The following is a 21,632-nucleotide window of genomic DNA, read 5'->3' on the forward strand; positions in this document are numbered from 1 at the left end:
CAGAAGGGGATCTAAGAGTCCGCAGGCCGCCTTTTCAACGTGACAGTTTTTTGTAAAGTTGCGACGAGCTGTTGCGGTCAGTTTTTTTTTTCAATTCCTCTAACTCCCACCAGAGATTTCAATCTCTGCACTATCGTCTCAATATCCTGCAGACCGAGCCCGTCAGAATCCCCCCACCCCCCCACCCCCCCAAAAAAAATCGCTCTGAACCGATGCTTTGCAGCTCTTGGCTCAGGCCATGACAAACTCTGATTTCATGTCGGCCTTGACGTCGGGCTTCCACACGGAGTCGTCGAAGTCCAGGTCAAGGGATCCGTCGCTGGACATGCTGCTGTTGCTGTTGCTGCGTCCCGCCTTGCGGTTGGGGAGCCACTGGTAAGGGGCGCGCTGGTCGCGCCGAGCCTTCCTGCGGAGACGCTTCTGCTGCATCAGAAGCTGGAGGCGCTCCACCTTGCAGCGCGTCGCGCGGTTCTCTGTCTGACGCAGGCGGTCACCTGCACGGAACAACAGGGAAGAAAAATAAACAGTTAAGATTTATGGTAAATCATCTTTATCATTGTCTTTATTGTCCCCCAGGTGGTAAAATTTGGTTGTGTGTGGGAGAAAATTAGGTGGGTAGTAAATACCTGGGATAAATGCCACTTAGAATACATATAAATAATTGACTAAATAGCAATAAAATAATTGAAAAATTAAATTACCTGTGCAAAAAGTGCAAAGTGCAGCAAGTGACATCATCATGCAAATACAGCCTGACAAAAGCTCTGCAGTAAGAGTGTGTGTGTGTGTGTGTGTGTGTGGGGGGGGGCGGGGTCTGGACAGGTCTCGCATGTTGGACCTTTTAAAAAATATCAGAAGGCTGAAAAGGCTTTTAGGAGGTCTCAATTTGGTATAAGGGTTTGTGTCTGTGTGTTATGGTATGGGTGTTTAATGCTGCACTAATGAGCCCTGTGCCTTGGCCTCTGTTGTGTTTGGAAACGACAGAGGCCAAGTATTCCAAAATAACATATGTGCACATAACTGAATCTGACGTGCCCAAATAATTGGGCATGCTCCTAAGTGCATCTCTAGCTGTTGATGTGCCTATAGGAGAGCCGGGTCCCAGGGGAAAGTCATAGCATTTTAGATGCCGCCTACAGTGGCCAAGTCAAGTCTAATTCCATTTACTGTATACGAATAGTCGAGAGCTTGGAAGGAAGGAAAAGCAACCACAACCTATTAGCTAGCTCCATTAGTATCTGTCTGGGAATTTAATTATTAAATAACAGGCTAGAATGTCAATAACGCAGAACACAGAGCCCATCTCGGCCTCCGCACACACAGACACACAGCCCTCCCTGAACACACACTCAATTGCGTGTTTACACAAATACACATGCAGTTTATAGGCACATGCACGGACACACACTCATACGTGCACGCACACATGCCAGCAGCCACAGTAGCTTTTAACATGGATCGATGGCAAATTAAAAAGACCTATTGATTAAACCTTAGCTCTAGTGCAGCCATCCATCTCAGAGTCCAGGACAACGCTATTGGCTTTCAATAGAAAATGCAAGCGGATGGAAATTGTAAGCAGGGAGAGGGAGAGCGAGAGTGGGAGAACTTGCTTTTTTCCCTTCCTTTCCTTCTTTATGTCTCTGACTTCCTATGCCTGGCTCATTGACCAAAGAACCCCCCCTTCTGAATCCTCCCTCCTCCTCCTCCTCCTCCTCCTCCTCCTCCTCCTCCTCCCCCATGTCTCCCCAGAGGCAGCTTGATGGGGCAGTGTGATGGAGGGGTCGGGTGGAGGGGGTTAAGGAATTCCTCCCCCGAGGCCGTTAGGGGTGTTGGAGGAGCAAAGGCAGGCACCGGCGGAAGGAGGGTGGAGGGTAAAGAATTGTGCCATAGGTGGCAGTTTTCCGAATCAATCGTGCCCTCCTCCACCCCTTCCTTGTTGGGAATGAAATCCGGACAAGTGTGTGTGGGCTTAATTTACCTCTTTCCTTCTCATTTGCCTATCGGTTCGACCAGTGCAGAGGCCGCTCTCCAGCTATAAATATTCACCACTCTCCGACAGCGCATACTAAGTGAAAAAGAACAGCCCGGACGCCGGTTCGGAAAGAAAAGGACGGATGTGAATGGAGGCAGTGAATTATAGGGAAAAAATTAGACGTATATATTCCTTATGTTACGCATCCTTAGAGGCACTCAGACACATACACCTTCTTAGAATATACTAGAAATACGGTTGGTTGGCGTGTTCAGTTTCAAAGCACGTGTGTGTGTTTCCAGAGGCTTTGTTGTGTTTGAGGGCAGTGTGTCTCCAGAGGATAGTGGGGGTGTACCGGGGTTTCCCTGCATTAGGGACACTGCTCTGCGGCAGTAGTTTCAATGGCACTCCATGTGACGCAGTAGCACAGAGCTTTGTCTGCAATTCAGCCCCCTTTCTCCCCTCCACTCAACCGGCCAAAGACCAAACCATCAGGCGAGCTCAGGTGTGCAGCACACGGCCCTACATGCGTTCTCTGTGTCAGTACAGCGGTAGCCTTTGTAATTGGTGAGACCTTCTTGAGTCAGCTGAGGGAGAAGTAGTTTGGGGCGAAAGGCAGGTCTTACAGAGACAAGCATGCACAGCAATGGGCAGTTTGGTGATGCAGTAGTAGGTCTTGGCTTTTGGCTGATGCCTTGGGAATGTGCTTGGTGTTAAACCAAACCGTTGCATCAGTCTGCATGTGTGTGTATGTGGACATTCATCAGAATCCCTGCCGGAGCCCTGGGCGGCTGGGCCGGACACAGCTGGCCACTGGGACACTCCAGACTATGTTTATGACAGAGGGCTATTATTAGGGCTAGCTAAGAAGGGCAGACTATACACTCACAAAGACACACACACACAAACACTGGCAAGAGGCGTACTGCCAGGATGGAGTAACCCTGGAGGATTCCTGACAGAGTGAGAGCAAGAGAGAGAAAGAAATGACTCCCCCGGCATACATCACTTTGTCAATGAGAGGCTGATATGACAAGGCAAAAAAGAAAGAATCTAAAATAAACATTGCGGCGTGGGGGCTAACAATAGACAGAAGGGAAAGAGAATGAAGGAAGAAGAAACAGAAAGATGCAGAGACATGGGTTGATCCGAGATGAATCGATGCGTTATTCAGTTCGCCGTTCATTATCCAGCCCAGCAACAGGGAGAGGCCTGAGAGAAGGAGGGATGAGGAGTGGGAGGGGGTGGAATGAAGAGGAGGGAAGGGAAGTGAAGGAGGGTTGCGGTGAGCGGGGGCACGAGATTAAAGGAGCTTCTCCGTGTATTGATTGTCTTAAGATTGGCCTTCATTAGCAGTTGTCTTAGCGCTGTTGTTTGTTTGTCTTGAGATCTTATGATCTTTTAGAGAGAACATTGTGTTTGCTCAGTATTGAGGGAAAATAATAAGGCTGGATGGGGGGGGAATCAGTGAATACAAGGGTCAAATATCTCCATTTAATATTTAACAATTAAATGAATTTGCCACCACTCACCAAACATGAAGCGTGCCCTTGTAATATTTCCATTAATTACAGATCACAACATAAAATTCACAGATGAGATGAAGAACATTATCAAGAGTCATACATCCGTAGCCCTAGGCTTCTGTGTGCTAAACTGGTTTACATGCACAGTGGAATTCGGTGAAAAGCAGTCGTGTCACATCAGACTCAGCCCCTCCGTGGCACTCTGATTAACCACAGTCAATTGCTTGGAGCACTGTAACTTGAGGTACAGGAGCCAAAAACTGCCAAGTCCAGGACAATAGCACTTTGGCATGCTGAGCAAAGCCCGGCCTTGCCCTTGAACTGTCCAAAGTTGCATTGAAAAAGCACTAAACAACCTGGGAAGCAGACTCAACCAGCCAATAAAAAAAAAAAAAGAGAGCTGAATGAACTATCCAATCGAACCAAAAAGACAAAAGCGAAGCAGCCAATCAGTCAGGACACTGAAGCAACCAAACAAAGTGAAGTCAACATGAGAATTTTGACAGCCAGTGAAAGGGCATCGGCAGCCCTGCAGGGAGAGGAGCTCTTCAATGACTTTTATACTTAATTTGCATTCTCTCTTGCACTCTCTTTCTCCTTGTCAACAATGAAAGGGCACCTGATGTGCTTGGCTGGCTTTGCGAGATAGCTCTGTGCTGTATTGTGTCGCTTGGGCATTAGCTGAGTTACTGTTGTGTGTGCGTATGTGTGAGTGTCACTGGCCTAAGCAATCTTACATGTGCGATGACATAGAAGCTACGTTAACCAGTGTATAATGCATGGTGCCCTGGCCTGCTTAAACAGAGGACAGGGTGAGTGCTAAGGTCACATGATCTCTCCTTCTCCCGCAATCCCTTGTTCACCACCACCAACTCTCTTACCCTACCCTCCTCTCCTCTTGATTTGCAAAACCCAAGCTATTACTAAAATAACCTGACAGACTAAAAGAATAGGGTTGGATTCAGGAAAAAGAAAGGGGTCTAAAGGAGGTGAAGACCCCCCCTATCCCACCCCCATTTCAGGGTTCATTTTGCCCTTGCTTTGGCCCTCTCTGCATGCCTGTGTTGAACTAAGCAGATGCAGCGGGAATGGGTCTAAAAGGCAGGCTTAATCCCACAGTTCTCCCTCCCAGTGCCCCACAATGGCTCAGCCTGGTGCCCTGTATACAGCCCCAGTCCCAGCTCCCCACACAATGGCTTTGGCTAGGCAGGGGGCCAGAGAGAAGGAAGGGTGGGGAGCCGGGTAGCTCCACCAAACTCAGCAAAGGAATTCAGCTAACAATTAGCCTAAAAGGCCATTCTAAAGCGATCGCGTTCCAAACAGACGCTAGTTCTGGTCGGACAAAGCACTGTGCTCAGCAATATTACACACCAAGCAAAGGAACCAAGCCAGCATCCACGCTTTTAACCAGGCATTTGTGTTTGTGCAATTGTGTGAGTGTTGACTCAAGCATTTTTTTTTTCATGCCAGTCTTCTCTCCTTCGCACATGAACCTACGATGGAAAGGGTAAAGGCTCTCCAGAGACTGCAGAGCTATGTGACATTTTCCAGAGGTTGTCTTAACCTGAGCTAGACTGTTCACACACACACACACACACACACACACACACACACACACACACACACACACACACACACACACACACACACACACACACACACACACACACACACACACACACACACACACACACACACACACACACAGCCAGGCAGACGCCTTCCCCTCGCTAAGCGCAGGTTATTCCTGTATCCGAATGGAAGGGTCTTTCTACGAAGCAGCTTTAAGCCACAGTGCTAAGTCCCAATAAGTCGTTCACCAGGTGTTGGCTGATAAGGCCGTCTAGGGGTGCTTAGCGATCAGCTTTCTCTAGATTCTCAACAGCAACGATATAAGCAGGCAGCCACCAAGCCTCCATCCACAGCAACAAACCCGCTCATTCATGCTCGGAAAAACTGTGTGCGGTTGCTCAGGTTACCCATTCACAGCGGTTTCTGGAAGTGTCCATTGTTAGAGAGGAATTTGGAATGTGGAAGTTAAATCGGACAAGGGCATTAAAGAAGCCGTTCTTCAGCCTCTTTTTAACTTGTACACTGGAGGCCCTGGTTAATTAGTGGGCAGTTAGTGGACTGATGGACCGGATATCAACGCCCACGTGATGAATGAGGTTTAGTGTTGTGGTTTTTAAACACTCCCGCACCAGCTTCTCTGCCCACTGCTATACAATGATAATTCTTTTAGTGCCACATTTCTGAATAAATCGAATCTATTTAAAGGCCAAGCGGACACAGACAGACAATGCATTGATGCACAACACAGAAGTGGAAACAGAGAGCGGGGGAGACCAGCAGGAAGAGAGAGGCGGATGGCTTTTGCAGACGTCATCATTTTTTGGACATTGATGAGGGAAACAGTGGCATGGGATGTTGAGAGAGAGAGAGAGCGAGAGAGAGAGAGAGAGAGAGAGAGAGAGAGAGAGAGAGAGAGAGAGAGATTCCTGAGTTAGAAAAATAATACTGTGTTATTCCAACTGTTCACTTAACACTTGTGAGGGCAAACTTGGTAACGCAAAGGTAATCAGTTCTGAAGCGCTCGCAGTTTGCTGCCAATGCAAGGTCACAAGACTCAAGGCAGAAAGCCCAACCATGTCTGTACAATGGAGATATACATTCCTCAATGGAGGAATACATTTCTCTTTATCCGTATAACAGAAAACATTAAACATTGAATTGCTATATTGAGGGATCCTCCCTTAACAAAATCAAAAGGCAGCTTGCAGAAGAATGACTACCATTTCCTCAACGGGAGATAGGGAAGCAGCAGAAGGACAAAGGAGTTTCTCTCACCGCAGTTGCTTTAACCTTTCACTACCGGCTAAATGTTATCAGATGGGAAAATCTGTTTGACACTTTCAACATCTTGCGTCTGTCTTGGGAAAGAATGCTTTGTAACAACGCAAACCTAATCTTATGAAGTCATATCAGCTCCTCTGCCCGACCCCAGATGTCGTCTTCACTGCTCTATCTCGGGTAGGTCGTACCCCAGTCCATTCCCTGGCAGTGATTCTCAATTTTATTTATATCAAGGACCCTACATTTAATAAGCATTAGGCCACGGTCCCAGTGATAAAATCTTATGAAATCAAAATGCATTTGAAAAGATTTTGTCTCCAGGACCCCAATCTGAGAATCTATTTGTTAGAAATGATTTAGCCAACTTCCATAACTGTCAATACTATAATTAGAGAGATAACAGTGAAAGTCAGGGGGGCCTGGGGGTCCTTCAAGAGAACCACTGCCTTACCACATACACGTTCCAGCTCCAGGCCCAAAGTGTAAACCAGCCAAAGCCTAAGCTAATCTAAACATAGCTTGGCCTAGGTTTGAGGGGTAAAACTATCTCTCCTGCAAGTAGACAAACACAAAGTCAGTGCTGCTGCTGTGAAGCCTGCTGAACCCCCTTCCCACCACAAGCAATTCCTTCATCTCTGCTTCGTCTCAAGACCACAAGACAGTCTCTCTACAAATAACCTCAATCATATGGCTTTTTATTTCAGCCAAGTCACTGTCTGACCGGAAAAGATAGAGAGAAGGAAGTGAACACTAACCAAGGTGTCTTATATGTACAGAAACAGAAACATACAGACTGAGCTGATGAGGAATCCTCCATTAGGTTTTAACAAAGGAGGCAAGCAGACGTTTCACTGCAGTCATTTAGAAGACGCGCGCGCACACACACACACACACACACACACACACACACACACACACACACACACACACACACACACACACACACACACACACACACACACACACACACACACACACACACACACACACACACACACACACACAACCTGCTGTTCAAGGGCTTCAAAGGTGCACAAAGCCCCAATGTGCATGCGGTACACTTGTGTATGTGCGTGTGAGTGTATTTATGCTTGTGAAAATTACATGCTCACATGAGCATACTGTGCGTGGAGGGGCAGTCACTCACCGGGGGGTTTGCACATGCGGATCTGACTCTGGCACTGCACCAGCGGATGTAGAGGTGGTGGGGGGATGCTGGGGCTGCCAGCGGGCACCGAGGTAGCTTTGGCAGAGAGGCCCGTCACGCCAGAGGCTGGGGGAGACGGAGGGGGCGAGGGGGAAGGGGAACTGGGCGAGCCACACTGGGTCTGGTAGCGAAGCTGGGTGAGGGAGGGGGGCACACCCTGGTAGTGGCGGGTGGCGCTCAGGAGGTCGTTGAGGATCTGCAAGATGGTGCCGATGTCCCGACGGGGACGCCCACTGCTGTCCTGGCAGTTGGGGTGCAAAGTGCCTGAGAGAGAGAATAAGAAAAGAAAGGAGTGTTGGGGGGGCGGGGGGGTACTTGGATAACGTGATTATTATTAAATTAAATCTGTCCTCTTACCTGAAAAGGTCCCTGAGAAGACCCCAGGTGCATGGTTTACAAAGCTCTCAATGATCGCCCCGGGCTTACGGGAACGAGACGAGGGACTAGTGCCACTGCTGGGGCTCTTGGTGCTGCAACTGGCCTGAAACATGAATAATATTGACCACATGAGGTTCCGGAACCCCATATATGTACTTTACAACATTGTACATTACTGTAAATAACTGCACATAATTACTACCACTATTACATTTTGCAGCTCCTCTCTCTGTGCCACAGTCATGTACACTATGTATAGCAAGTATGTATTAGATCCATGAATGGGCACTCAGCACTGTTCAGTATACAGTTACTGTGGATACAGACTGTACAGCATTTGTAAACCATCCTAGTGATCATGTCCCTCCTGTAAATTCTGAGCTCTGTGTATCTTTGATGCTGCAACAACTGGATGTGCCCCAAGGGGGTCAATAAAGATGCAATCTTATTTTATATTATACCATATGACTCTGGGGAATTTTAATTTAAATTATGTAACAATTATGAAGAAAATATGCATATGTATATGCGTTTTTGTGATATGTGTAATTTTGCATAAGCATTATTTTAAGCCATGTTAAGCCAAATATTATGTTAGAGGTGTTAAAGGCAACTCTTATTTATAGTGTTGCAAGTAATCCTTTACGTATTGGGTGTTTAAGTAACCTTTTCTTGGCCTTGTAAGTATCCCTCGGAGTATAGAGTGATCAGTCATGGCAGTATGAGCTGCTTACTTGAAGGAAACCCAGTATCAGAGAACCTGAGCTGACTGCCTGTCTACTCATAACCGCCGTCCATGCAGCACAGTCAACCTATGGTTACCTCAAAATGATATCAAACCCAACCTGGCATGCTTGTCTTAACTTGGATCACTGTACTGAGGAATGAAAGTGAAATTCAAGCCTGCACAGAAGCTTGTGTGGCTGTGTATGTGGCTTTGTGTGTGTGTGTATGTGTGTGTGTGTGTGTTTCTATTTCCCTTGCTGTGAACCTGACTCTACCACATGTTTCCAGTGACATATGGCTTGGTTTTAATTTTCAGAGATTGTAGCTCAGTGGGGGGGGGGTAAACAAGAAAGTTTCTTGGTTAATAGAACAGTGTGTGCGTGCGTGCGTGTGGTCTTGAACCCAGGCTGATTAATGTGGTGTTGAAAGTTAATCATCAATGAGACAAAACCAGCTCAACCTCATTATGCTTCTATCTGCTCGTTTTTTATTGCTGAGCCGACTGGGATCACATGGAAGTGATTCCCCTCAGGCTCATCAGGGTCATCAGGGTTTTGTGTTTGCTGCCATACAGCATGTGTGTTTTAAAGTAGTTGGGGACCACTATAAATAGTTAATTTGAGTTGAGTACAATTTAGACACACACAATGTTTAAAGCTTTCCAAGACCTAAGGAAACCAATGCTTTTGCCTCACACTAATGAAACTGAACTTATTGTGAGGTTGAATGTAGTCAATACTGTCCCATGCATTTTTCTGAGTAGTTATGACTTATTACCTAAAGCAGCTGCCTACACATTCTCAGTCATAGGAGAGATGGTGGGAATTTCTTAAAACGAGACTACAACACCATCTTGCATCTATATTTTTAGATCATGGGGTTACGCCAGCTTGACCAGCTTGACACATTAACAAATAATGAGAATAAGCCAGCAGAGGGAGAAATATTGTAAATTTAAATGGCCACAGCACCAGCAACAATGATTCTAATGCTTACCTCAGGGCAAGGGACTGGGGTTGCAGAGGTGGACTGGGCGCTCTGGGAGCTTGGCTGGCCTGAAGCGGGCTGCTGGTGGTGGAGGTGATGGTGGTGGTTGTTGTTGTGATGGTGGTGATGGGGAGGAGAGCGGAACAGGCTCCCTGGCAAATGGGCCGGACGGGGAGAAAGGGGCAGAGGAGGGGTGGGGGGGCTACAGTGGCCAGAGGCAGGCGAGTGGTGGTACACCGGGGGAATGGCCTGGTGAGGGTGGGGCAAGGGGAATGTGGGGGACCCAGGGGAGGACGGGGAGGAGGGGATCAGCTGAGGATGGGACAGGTGAGGGGTGGGGTGGCCGTGGGAGTGCGGGTGTGGGCCGCGGGGCTGCCCTGGCGGCTGCCCGACGGCGGCGTCTCCATTGCCCCTGGCAACGAGGTGTCTGTGCTGGAGCTGGGGGCCTCCAGACTGCTGAGCCGCTAGCTGGAGCTGGACAAACATCATGTGGTCGCCAACTCGCAAAGCCAATGTGAGGGGAGAGCGGCCGGACAGGAAGTCACTGACCTGCAGACAGGAAGTAGAGAAGAAGAAGAAGACTTGAGTAACTTCATTCAATTCCTTGTGAAAAACGCCATGGGATAAACTTAATTCAGCACCACATAATATAGAAAGGTTAAAAGAAACCCAAAGTCAATTTATTGATAAAGAATCGTATCATAAACCCTCTCATCAATATCGGTATTGAAGCCTTTGTATAAAAGTCGACCAATACCCAGAGAGCGATTTGAGAGAGAGAGATAAGTCCTACCCCTACTACACCTCAGCAGCAAAACCTACAGTCAATCACCATTATTTAATATTGCTCCATTATCTAGCGGGGTGGGGGGTGGATGAAGGGAGCCATTGAAAACACACATGTGCACACACAGAGCTCATTCCTGCCATTCTCCCACTGGACCTCAGTCAGTTCTTAGTGTGCAGTGCCATTCAACACAGACAAAGGGCTACCCTTCTGTATGGCCCAGGGTTTTGGGGGTGACAAAAAAAAACCAGCATCCAGGAAATACACCCGCCCGCCTCACATACAGAATGGCTGATTGTCTGCCGGTCCGTGCCGGATCTGGAAGGGCTGTCCATTTGAGAACTGAGAATGGCATTGGGAGCCAAGTGTGGAGGCCCAGACTGACCCACCCGTAGCCCAGAGGGACAGGCCAACACACCCGGGCACACAAACACACACAGAATAGTGGAGTTGTCACGACTTGGCTTGAGGACTCATTCTAGACAACAGAACTTCTCTTGTCCCCCCTGTGCCCTCCCCCCATTCCCCATGCAATCCCTCACATGCCTGAGGCTCTGGTGCAGTGTCCTGACACTCACAACTGGGGGTGTGTGTGTGTGTGTGTGTGTGTGTGTGTGTGTGTGTCTGTGTGTCTGTGTGTCTGTGTGTGTGTGTGTGTGTGTGTGTGTGTGTGTGTGTGTGTGTGTGTGTGTGTGTGCGCGCGCGTGCGCTTTCTAAGGCGAGGCATTCAGGGGTCAGAGAGCTTGTGAGGGTCCCGGGGACTCGGCAGTAATGACGTCTCAGGTTCTCCCCAAATAGAAGCAGGGAGAGACAATAGACCCTGGCTAATACAAAGTGATGCCCCTGTCCAAAGAGGTTTCAACACCCCCTATCGCCTCTGCACTTTCTGTCCTGACGGGATAGGGGTGGGCGAGGGGGGTAAAACATAGCGACAGAAGATACTGGAAGGCAGCACAAAGAAGTGTAACCGATGGAAAAATACACACAAAGAGGAAAAGATCCCAGAATTTGGCCTGTAACCAACGATCTGGTTATGGTTCGAGGCTCTCCTCCTCGCCCTCTTTACTTTTTTCCGCCTTTTCCTTCGGCTTATTTACTTCTCAAATCGACCGCTACCTCTCTGCAGCCAGGGTGACCTTTACACACCGTTATTGACACGCTGCGATAGGGGAGGAAGGAGAGGGGGGGACAGGCTGGATCGTGGGGGAGGATGGGGGAGTGGGGGAGACACCTGACAGGTATGTGACCAATTCTAAAGAGAAAAAAAAGACTGTACAACTCATGAAACTAAACAAAACTCGGAAATTCTGTCTGGAATAAAGTATGATGTATGTAACATATTGTGAAAAAATTCAATTCATATCCTGCCATTAACAAACAATAAAAATTAGTGAACCATACTATGTCTTTAATACAATAAAAATGAACAAAAATAATGAACTATCAACCCTGCCATACTGTGTATGTTTGCCATTGGGGATGTGGTGGGCGTTCAGGGGTGATGTGAGAGGAATGGAGGAGAGCGAGAGACACAAAAGGGAGGAGCAGCACAAGAACGAACGTGCCTTTGAGTGACAGCTGTCATGGGAATCAGATAGCACATACATACAACGACAAGGCAGAGGCCCCTTGAGACTCGCAACTGAAAGACAAGAAAGAGGGAGAGGAACAGACGAGGAGAGAATATTGAGGTCTCTTGATTAGCATTTAATGACTAGCGTAGAATATTCCCAACCACTGAGATAAAATGAATCCAAAATGTGTCCCAATGCCACTTGGAAAGACTTCAAATTGTATCGCTGAGTAGGCAAGCTTTATGTTCTCTTCCCCCCCCTCCACTCCTTCATTCCTCCCTATGTGGTTTTGTCACTCTTGGTTTTGGCAATTCAGCCATTGACTCAGGAAGCCAATTTTGAACTTACTCACCCAAGGCCTGCACAGTCTCACACAAACACACACAAGCTTCAAATGCCTGCAGTGATCGCCCTGCTCTGTAACTAAATGTCTGACTCACTTGGGACACGCACACGCACACGCACACACACACACTTTAAAGGCCACAAAGCCACATAAACAGGCATTTTGGACCACGTGTTTACCTCGGAGAGAAAATGACAGGGTGATCTCTGCCGCTCGCTATCCAAACACTCTCACATCTTTGCGGTTCCACCTTCCCGAGCCCTCAGAAGGTACACAAAAGAACCCAAAGCAAATCCCTGGGTGTGAAATTCCAGTCTTCCAAAAACTAAGGCCCAAATCAGTTTCGCCTGACATGTCATTTCCCCACCAACCCCTCGGCTGAAAAGGAGGGCGGACAGCTTGGGTTGTAGCTGAAAGCCGCGAGCTGTGGAGTGGAACACCTGAAATAGAGCCTGTTTTCCTGAGGGGAGGGAGGACGCTCTGAACGATACAGCTCAGCCTTTCTGCCAGAGGGGAGATTGGCTAGAGCAATCCTGTAACAGCAAGCCTCTACCGTCAAAGAGACAGAGAGACGGGGATGGTGGGTGGGGGATGAGGGTGCATATTGATAGGGTGGGGTGGGGGCAGTGGATGGAGCTGTGGAGCTGGCTAGCAGATGATTCCCAGAGGTCATGGCTAGCAGCTCAGCTCCACTCCAAACATGCCTGTCTGCTATCGGGAGCATGGCCAAGATAGCCAATGTGGCTGGCTACCATTGACGTCAGGATAAACACCAGATATAGCTTTTTGGAACACAGGCAAAAACAAAAAGAGTGCTTCTCATTCTGGCAATACGTCTGTAACCCCCTTCCCTATCTCTCGCCACCTTGCTACCGCTAGCCCTCCGGCCAAATTTCAAGCATTCACACAGAGAAGTTGAGGCCGACTCCGGTAATTTTCTGGTTTGTAAGAGAAGCGAGACAGAGAGAGACAGCGGAAGATATTTTGTTGTGTTAAGACCGGCAGAGAGGCAGACGCTTGGTGTGTTTGCTCAAAACAGAAATAACACACACAAGGGATTATTATTCCACAGAAAAGTATGTGGGCAACGTAGTGACAGACTGACCCATTCAGCATAATGCAGGGCTCGATAAAGGAGCTGTCCTTCTTCTTTGGAAGAAGGCAAGACAACTGGGCAAGATCCCCGTCCCCTAAAAAAAAAAAATCGACCATTTTGTTGTGGAACCAGGCTGGGATTTTGTTTAGCAGTGGGCAATTGTTGCTATGCAGTGACGGGGTAGAATATGATAAGGGGAGACTAGCGGAGTAAAAGTGGAGCAAGAGGGGAGGGCGAGCAAAGATAGAGGGGGATGGTGGATGCAGGAGATGGGGGTAGGGTGTCAGAGTGGCGGTGGTAGTGATGGTGATGAAATATTCAGTGAGAGTGCGCCTCTGCCGCCCCCCCCGACATCTCTGGCTGACAGTTTTATTTATTGGGGTCCCTGTGGTTCAAGGAACTCATTTGCAGTCGTTCTTCCTTTGCACACCAAGCGCACTAAAGGGAAGAGGGAGTGAGATAAGGAGCGAGAGAGAGAAGAGGGGGAAAGGCAGGAAGAGATGCTGAGACCAACCGAAAGAGAGAGGGGGGGGGGGGGTAGAGTGGGCGCTTGCAGTACCGGGCTGACGTTCATGAACAACTGAGCAGCTTTATGTCAGAGGGGAGAATGGAGGATTGGAGGGCAGCAGATAAGGGAGGAGCGAGTGAAATATTTTTCAAGGGAGAGCTGTTTCGCCCGCTGTTACCCTCTAATGTAGCCGCTCGCCTATCCATCGGGCAGGTAAAAGCTCAGGTTCAAAACCTCTGCTTATTAACCTGCTCATTGCCCTCAAGGTTTTGATCACACCAGGAGACCATCGATAGTCTCTGTGTAGACACACGCCGGCAAAGCAATAACAGGCACTCAAAGGAGAAGATGGGGGGGTGGGGGAGAAAACAAAAATCAATGGCTTGCATCATGCCCCAAACCCTAACAGGAGAATGTGTGCTCTTCAAAAGGTTGGAAAGACAGCAGTATATAATGCTGCCCGATAAGAAAGACATGGCGGGGGATGGAGGGTGAGGGCAAGTTAGGACCAGCTGGCCATCACTGAATTTGATCAGCTGAGTGAAAGGAGAAACCAGAATGCCAAAGTTCATGATGATCATGTTGCTGCTGAAACAGTCACTCCTTTTAATCCTTCTGCAGCATCGCCCCCCCGCCCCTTCCTGACAGCACCTGCTGTTCGGATTGCCCCCCACTTATAAAGACGCTAGTGATGCAGAGTGCCTTTGATAATTCCTAATCAAAGTGAGATGCTGTTAAAAGGAAGGAGGGGGCAGAGAGACCGCAGGAGTGGATGCACGCTAAAAAAAAAATGTTCTAATAGAAACTGTTTTTGCTTGAAAGAGACAGAGTTAAAGGGAGGAGATTCACAGAGATTAGTCTTTTTTTCGGAAAACATTCAATTTATTAAAGAGGACCTAAAACTCACTTTTTCAGTGCTCGTGCACATATATTTGGGACTCTGATGGGCCTACTAACACACAAAACATCTAACAAGCCATTCAGATTTGTCTCACAACCCTACGTCACGTTGGGCCTCAGTAGAATTAAAACACCCCCCTCGCCATCTGAATATCTCCACCCACAGCTTAAGCGCCACCGCTAGTGGGTCCAGTGGCTAAGAGCTAAGCTAAGGGCTAATCATGGAAGGTGCTCTGTTGTTTTGCTGCAGACCAGCACAAATCTTTTAAAGCGCGCCTATAATGCAAAACTCACTTTTTCAGTGCTTGTGAATTACATGTTGGTCTATGATGGTACTATTAACACTCAATAAACAAGAGGAATTAATACCAAATGTCTGTGAAGAAACAGTAGAAGATGGAAAAGTAAGCGTTTAAATAAAAGTTCTGCTGTGGGTTTCTTTATTATGCGGTAGATAGACTGTAGGCTGCGGCGTGCGATCCACAGTGCATTTCTCCAAAAAAAAAAAACAATACAAATTGTGGGGTTTTTTTTGTTTGGTTTGTTTTGACTTTTTTCATTTTCAGACGTTTATATCAAACAAAAAATCCCTGCCTCCGAGAGTCCCGGTGTGGGGTCCGTGTCTCCCACAAGCTTGAAGAACGGCAACCAAAGTTGGAACAAACTTTTAAATTAGGCTTCGTAGATCTAATATGAGTCAGAAACAGATTTTGGTGGACTGATGAGGTGAAATCAGTGAAGGTTACGGAGTAAATATAACAAAACCTGGAAGCCATGCTGAAACGCCACTGGCTCACAGAACCTGGGCCCTCGGGATGGTGGCCCCTCCCACTTAAACAGAGTATCAGGAACACGGTGGATTTAGAGACATGTTAAAATGGCTAGAATGCATTCATCTGACTGGAATTTTCAGCAAGAAAATAAATAATAATTAAAACATTTTTTGGGACCTCAGAGACCCATTATTAACTTTTTGAAAATGAGTATAATAGGTCCCTTATAGATTACATTCAACAATGGGTGAAGGCAACTGGAACATTGACAACAGAGGCCGTGACCGCTGGATCTCCAGCTCCACCAACAGACAGAGCCTAATTGCCTCCATGACACAGGGGTGAGGGATTCAGATGTGATATTCCTGGGCTGTGTCCTCCTACATGGTAGCCCTGCTAGTCACGATGCCTGCTACTTGACTTACAAAAAAGGCCTGCTTCCGCCAGGGAATGGATAACAATGACTGTCACGACTCAAAATTTAGACGCAAGAAATGCACAGACCACTGGACCAGGACACACACAATAAAAAAGAAACAAACAGACACGTACATCATAAACATCTTTCATCCCACGCAGACTGACAGAGAGGCTGAAAACATGGAATAGGACAATGAAAATGGAAAACAATACACACATACACACACAAAGACACCTTGATTCACTCCACACTTCTCAGCACCGCTCCCTCACCCGCCCACCGTGTGTTTAAGCATCACAAAGGGGATTACACAGGTGCAAAAAAAATACTCCCCGATCAGCTTATTAATACAGATTTTCAAGGCCAGGATTTACATGAATAGGGAGTGAATGGGTCCTTTAGATCAGTATTGTCTTTCATTCCATACACAATTTGATTTACACATTCTGCAGCAAATTAATTTCTGTAGCTTTCATTTAGGTAACAAAAAGGCACGTACGGAATTAACATTCACAAAAAACCGAGACTTTGTCTTTCTGTAGCTGAATGCATATAAAAAGACTTAAATGACAATGAGGCAGGAGACAGACTGTGTGTGTGGAGAGGGGGGTTATGTACCATAGAAATGGGGAGGATCTCCTTGTATTGACCAACAGACTGACTAAAGTCATTTTTCAATTCCTTCTACTCCCAAATCCTCAATACAATTACTCTCAAACGATTTCCAGTAGTGTGTTCATCTGGCTGACGAACTAGCGCCCAGATAAGTTGGGGCCAGGGATGTAAAGAGAAACACAATGACCAGGCGCACACACACACACACACACACACACACACACACACACACACACACACACACACACACACACACACACACACACACACACACACACACACACACACACACACACACACACACACACACACACACACACACACACCTAATCTCTCTCTTCCAAAAGCTACTCCAGAAACAGCCCCCAGCGCTTTGCATCTCCAGTCTTCTGTCAGTCACCCTACTTCCCCATCCGTCCAGTATGGATGATCACTCATCCTTCCAAGCATGTCCAACACAGGAACAATCCTACAAATGCACGCAGTACGGGGAGTCTTCAGTGACTCACAATTATCATCTATTACGGAAAACTCCATCCCTCGATCCTCTTTCCTTCACTTGCATGGCCCTGTGAGGCAGGAGAGGAGGCTGACCCAGAGGAGTGTCCCCGCAGATGGGAAGGTCACACTGGCTTGCATCCGTCTGCATGCAGACATGGAAAAACTGTCCCGCATTGAGGACAGTTTTTCCTGGGGGAGTAGGAAAAGCAGGAGCATGTGGGGGGTTGTTGGCATCAGCAGGGTATTTGATCTTGGACGGAGGGGGTATGGAGAAAAGGTAGAACAGATATGCGTCAACATTCTCCATAGAGACATGGGTTGAGCGCAACACACGCCTCTTCCTTAGGCAATGTGTTCCTCTTCAAGGCAAAATATGTCAACCTAAAGCCGGCCACGCCTCGCTCCAGCTGGGCCAACGCATTGATTTCAGAAAAAAAGAAGCAGCACCATTGAAGCCGTTGTCAATTGGCTGTAGCATAGGCCTATAGATGTACTGTGAGAGCAGAAGAGGTCATGGAGTAGTCAAACATTACGATTGACCCTCAATCATTGTTAGATGTTAGAGGGTTTGTCAGTTGGGCAGGTTTGGTGCTCATGCTTTAAGACAGGAACAAAGAAGGACTGTATGGGGGAAGGGCATTGGGGGATGGTATGGGTGATTCCTGCCACTCTGCCTGCCTACATGCTGGTCTGTTTGCTGGGCTTTCATTCTAACATCAATGTGCATATATGAACAAATAGAGAAGAGAAGAGCAGGACCTATTCCTTTCCTTTCTGTCAAATACTCAGATCAATAGATGAAGAGCATTTATGTCACAGTCTACATATGCCCAGCAACGGTAAATAATACTTTCATTTCCCCACAGGATGCATATTCAGTTTTCTACTAAGAGACATTTTCTCATTCTCTAAACAGACTGAGAAAGCGCCTTAAATACACCCTGTCAATTTTGTGGTGAGCGCACACACGCTATGGGTATGGGTACATGCATATCCAAGCTGCACACACACAGCCTTCATTTGGCAGGCAGAATGAGAAGAGAGTATGAAGTACAATCATTTGGACGGGCCGTCAGGAGGCAGTGGATTAATACAGCTTAGATGTCATGAGAAGAGTGAGGTATCAGGGCGGGGGGAATTAAGGCATTCTATGTCATCTTTGCTACAGACGCCAGCCACCACAGTTAAACTGGGGCAGCAACAAAGAAGTTTGAGTAGCCAGATTTGCAATACCCAACACATTTCATTTAAAAGGCCCTGGAAGAACAGTTAAGGAGAAGAACTACTTTATATCCTGCTCCTTAACAGTCTGAACTTGAAATGGATGTCTCCCCAGAACCCAGAATATTCCGCCGTTGATTGGCCAGCTAGCCTGGGTTCCCCAGAAACTTGATAGGGATGATGAGATGACGATGATGCAGTTCACCTCGGACTTCAATGAACACACACTGCACTTCTTGACAAAACACCAATCTCTAAACCCCACCTCACACAACTAAAAGGGTGAATGGAGTAAAGGGATCAGAGGACTGAGGTTGATACCCTAATGCTACCACAGCTAACGACCTGCCCACATCTTGCGGCAGCTATTTTGGGACATATGGGAATATCAGTTATCCTATCAGACAGTTTTAAGAGCTAAGTGCATTGATTGATTTTTGATAGCCTCAGAGTTGGTACAGGAAATCTTCTGGCTCCCATTTTCTAAACTTCCTTGGATCAGTTATCTCTACGCAATCTATAACACTCCACTTCATCAATTATAAAGAACGATCAATTATCCTGTATGAAAAACATCTCTAAAGTGACCCAATGCCTTCATTCTAACCTTTATGTTGTTAACATTTTTACTCTGTAGGCAGTTTACAATAAAGTAAGACAAGGCTTCTGATGCAAGCTGCTGAATGTGTTATCTGTTATCCGTGTTATCTGTTTCAATAATTCAAAGGACAAGGTTGGAACGTGTATGGACCTTCCAATGAAAACAGATTCATGGCTTCCAGGTGAAGGCTGACTGGAAGACGGTGATGTGTAGACAAACACACATACTGACGAAAGCATGTCTCAACACTTCTACACCTTACACAAATCAGTTGCTGTCATAGAATTACGAGAAGCATCACACACACACACACACACACACACACACACACACACACACACACACACACACACACACACACACACACACACACACACACACACACACACACACACACACACACACACACACACACACACACACACACAACTGACCCAACTGAGTGAAGCTCCTCAACATAATGCGTCATCAGGATATAAGCCTCGCTGAACAAGACACACACGCAGCTTGGATTTTCACAGGCTACACTTTGCCATTTTCTGCCGTTTCCACATATCTGCGTGCAGCGCATTGCAGATGCAGTTACGTACATCTCAAGGTTACCCAACAGTACAAAGGAAGTCAACCTGAGTCAGTCGGCCAGTCAGTCAGCTGCAAAGAGGGTTTCATACGTCACCGATGTTGTGTGCGTTCGACCATGTTGCCTCTCTCACTTCACTTTCACTATTGATCATGATGGTGAGTCATGCCACACTGACTCAAAAGTATATTGTATTTCATGGGTCTAACAAACCTCTGCAACACATGTACGGTTTCTAGACATGTCCACCCGCTATGCTTCCAGGAACCCTATGCGAATACTGACTGAGATGGCTGCTATCTGACAAGCACACTATTTATGACTGAGTAAGACTACACTATCTTTATGAAGTCACAGAACACTTCCTGGAAACTGTGTGTGTATTTGTGTGTACGTGTCCGACTGAGTAAAAGAACAGATAAAGTTATAATCAAAATCACACATAAGAGTAATATTGGTGGCCTTCCAGGTGCTTGCACACTTCTTAGCTGGTGCTTGTCAGTGCTTACTTCAAACCTACACAGACACACACACACACACACACAGATGTTATGGATACCAAGGGCCCTGTTACACCCTGTGAGCTCACACTCCATGTCCAGCTCGGCTGGCTTCTTTAAGCGGCTGAGATTAGGCATTAGTCTTTGTGAAGCCTCCTCTTCCTCTCTCCCTCGTGGCTTTCATTTCTCTTCCTCTCTTGCACAAAATCGCCCTCTCTCAATGTCCCAGATGTACCCAGTGCTACAATGACCTCTTCTTTAAATAGCAGCATTCTATGTACAGTTACATACACCCTGTGTAAATAAACACCTTACCTGAGTTTCTGTTAGACTCTCCAAGGCTTGCATCACTGATTGTTCAGGTCTGGATGCTTGAGACTGCATTACATTACACATAGGGAAATTAATGTCAGTTTTATAGAATAAATAAGAAAGTGATTGAGCAGACAAAATTGCACTGCAAAAGTAATAATATTTTTTGCTGAGGAGCAATACTATTTATCTAAATAACTATGGAGTACAAATTAGTCTGAGTCTGGTGAGCCTTACCATTAAGCCTGCTTCAACTGTTGGAACAAGTGTTAACTTGCTCCCATCTGAGATGCCCAGATCCTGGAGTTTTCCTGAACTTAGTCGCCTGCAGGGTAGGAGAGAACAATCTAATTAGACTGTGCCAACAATGTCATATCTTCAGACACAAACACCCTTCAGCCAGGGGAGAAACACAGACTTCAAAACTAGTTTGGAAAAGAGCTGAGGGCGAAAAACTCCTTGAAAGAGAAGTATTGATTGGGCTGTCATATTTCAATTTTAGGTATAGGGGAGCTTGACAACTGTTCGCAATGGATACTTGGCATCACTGCCCCACTTCTAAGTGGAGGCAAACATTTTTTTAATTCAAAAGCTTTCTTAAGGAGCTGGAAAAGAATATGAACAGATTTTTCTGACAATGATGACTGTTTTAAAAGTCAGCACAGAAAAACCATGCAGAAAGACCAGACAAGTCTGTGGTTTTTAAACTAAAGACCAATATGCCAGATGTCTATGAAGTTAAATGTTGAAAATAAATGTGATCCATTGTGTAGCATTTCTAAAAATCAAAAACAGAATTATCTTGCAAGTCAAGAGTGATCCACTGTGCACACTGACTACCAAGTCTGGCATCTGTTGCAGAATATACATTCAGAACAGGCTATTGCACATTACAGGGACGACCCAAATCATGCAAATGAACTAATGCACTTCGCACTTGGAATTACAGTAGGTCGACTCTGAAAGGAGGAGGGCGATTAAAACAGGGTTTTCGGGTTTTAAAGGGATGATGTGATTTGTTAGGAGATTACAGAAGGAAGGGAGAGGATTGAAAAACAATGCATGCGTAGAGCCCCCTCCCCCCATTTGACAATACCACCACCAGCGCCATTGTTAGCCCATTTAACCTGAGTGTGGTGCATTTGAGAACAGTATAGTTTCAGTTTGTTTTATATAATGAAAGGGGAAAGGCGTTAAACTACACCAATATTGTATTCCAAAGAGAAAAGCCTGCAGCTTGGGGTG

At 46.7% G+C, this 21,632-nt stretch overlaps 1 protein-coding gene across 1 annotated transcript in view; it reads right to left on the reverse strand.

The window, feature by feature from the left end:
- Positions 1 to 201: 201 nt before the first annotated feature.
- The window catches only part of midn (midnolin), a 25,431-nt gene continuing 4,000 nt past the window's right edge, over positions 202 to 21,632 (reverse strand). Inside the window, exons 3-8 of the mRNA XM_079998628.1 lie at positions 20,625 to 20,712; positions 20,391 to 20,453; positions 9,662 to 10,201; positions 7,919 to 8,042; positions 7,502 to 7,825; positions 202 to 494 (exon numbers count right to left, since the gene is read on the reverse strand). Coding sequence (XP_079854754.1) covers positions 232 to 494; positions 7,502 to 7,825; positions 7,919 to 8,042; positions 9,662 to 10,201; positions 20,391 to 20,453; positions 20,625 to 20,712 — 1,402 coding nt within the window. The 3' untranslated portion in view covers positions 202 to 231. The remainder of the gene's footprint in view (positions 495 to 7,501; positions 7,826 to 7,918; positions 8,043 to 9,661; positions 10,202 to 20,390; positions 20,454 to 20,624; positions 20,713 to 21,632) is intronic.

Source organism: Zeus faber (assembly GCF_960531495.2).
Source record: "Zeus faber genome assembly, chromosome: 1".
NCBI classification, from domain to species: domain Eukaryota; kingdom Metazoa; phylum Chordata; class Actinopteri; order Zeiformes; family Zeidae; genus Zeus; species Zeus faber.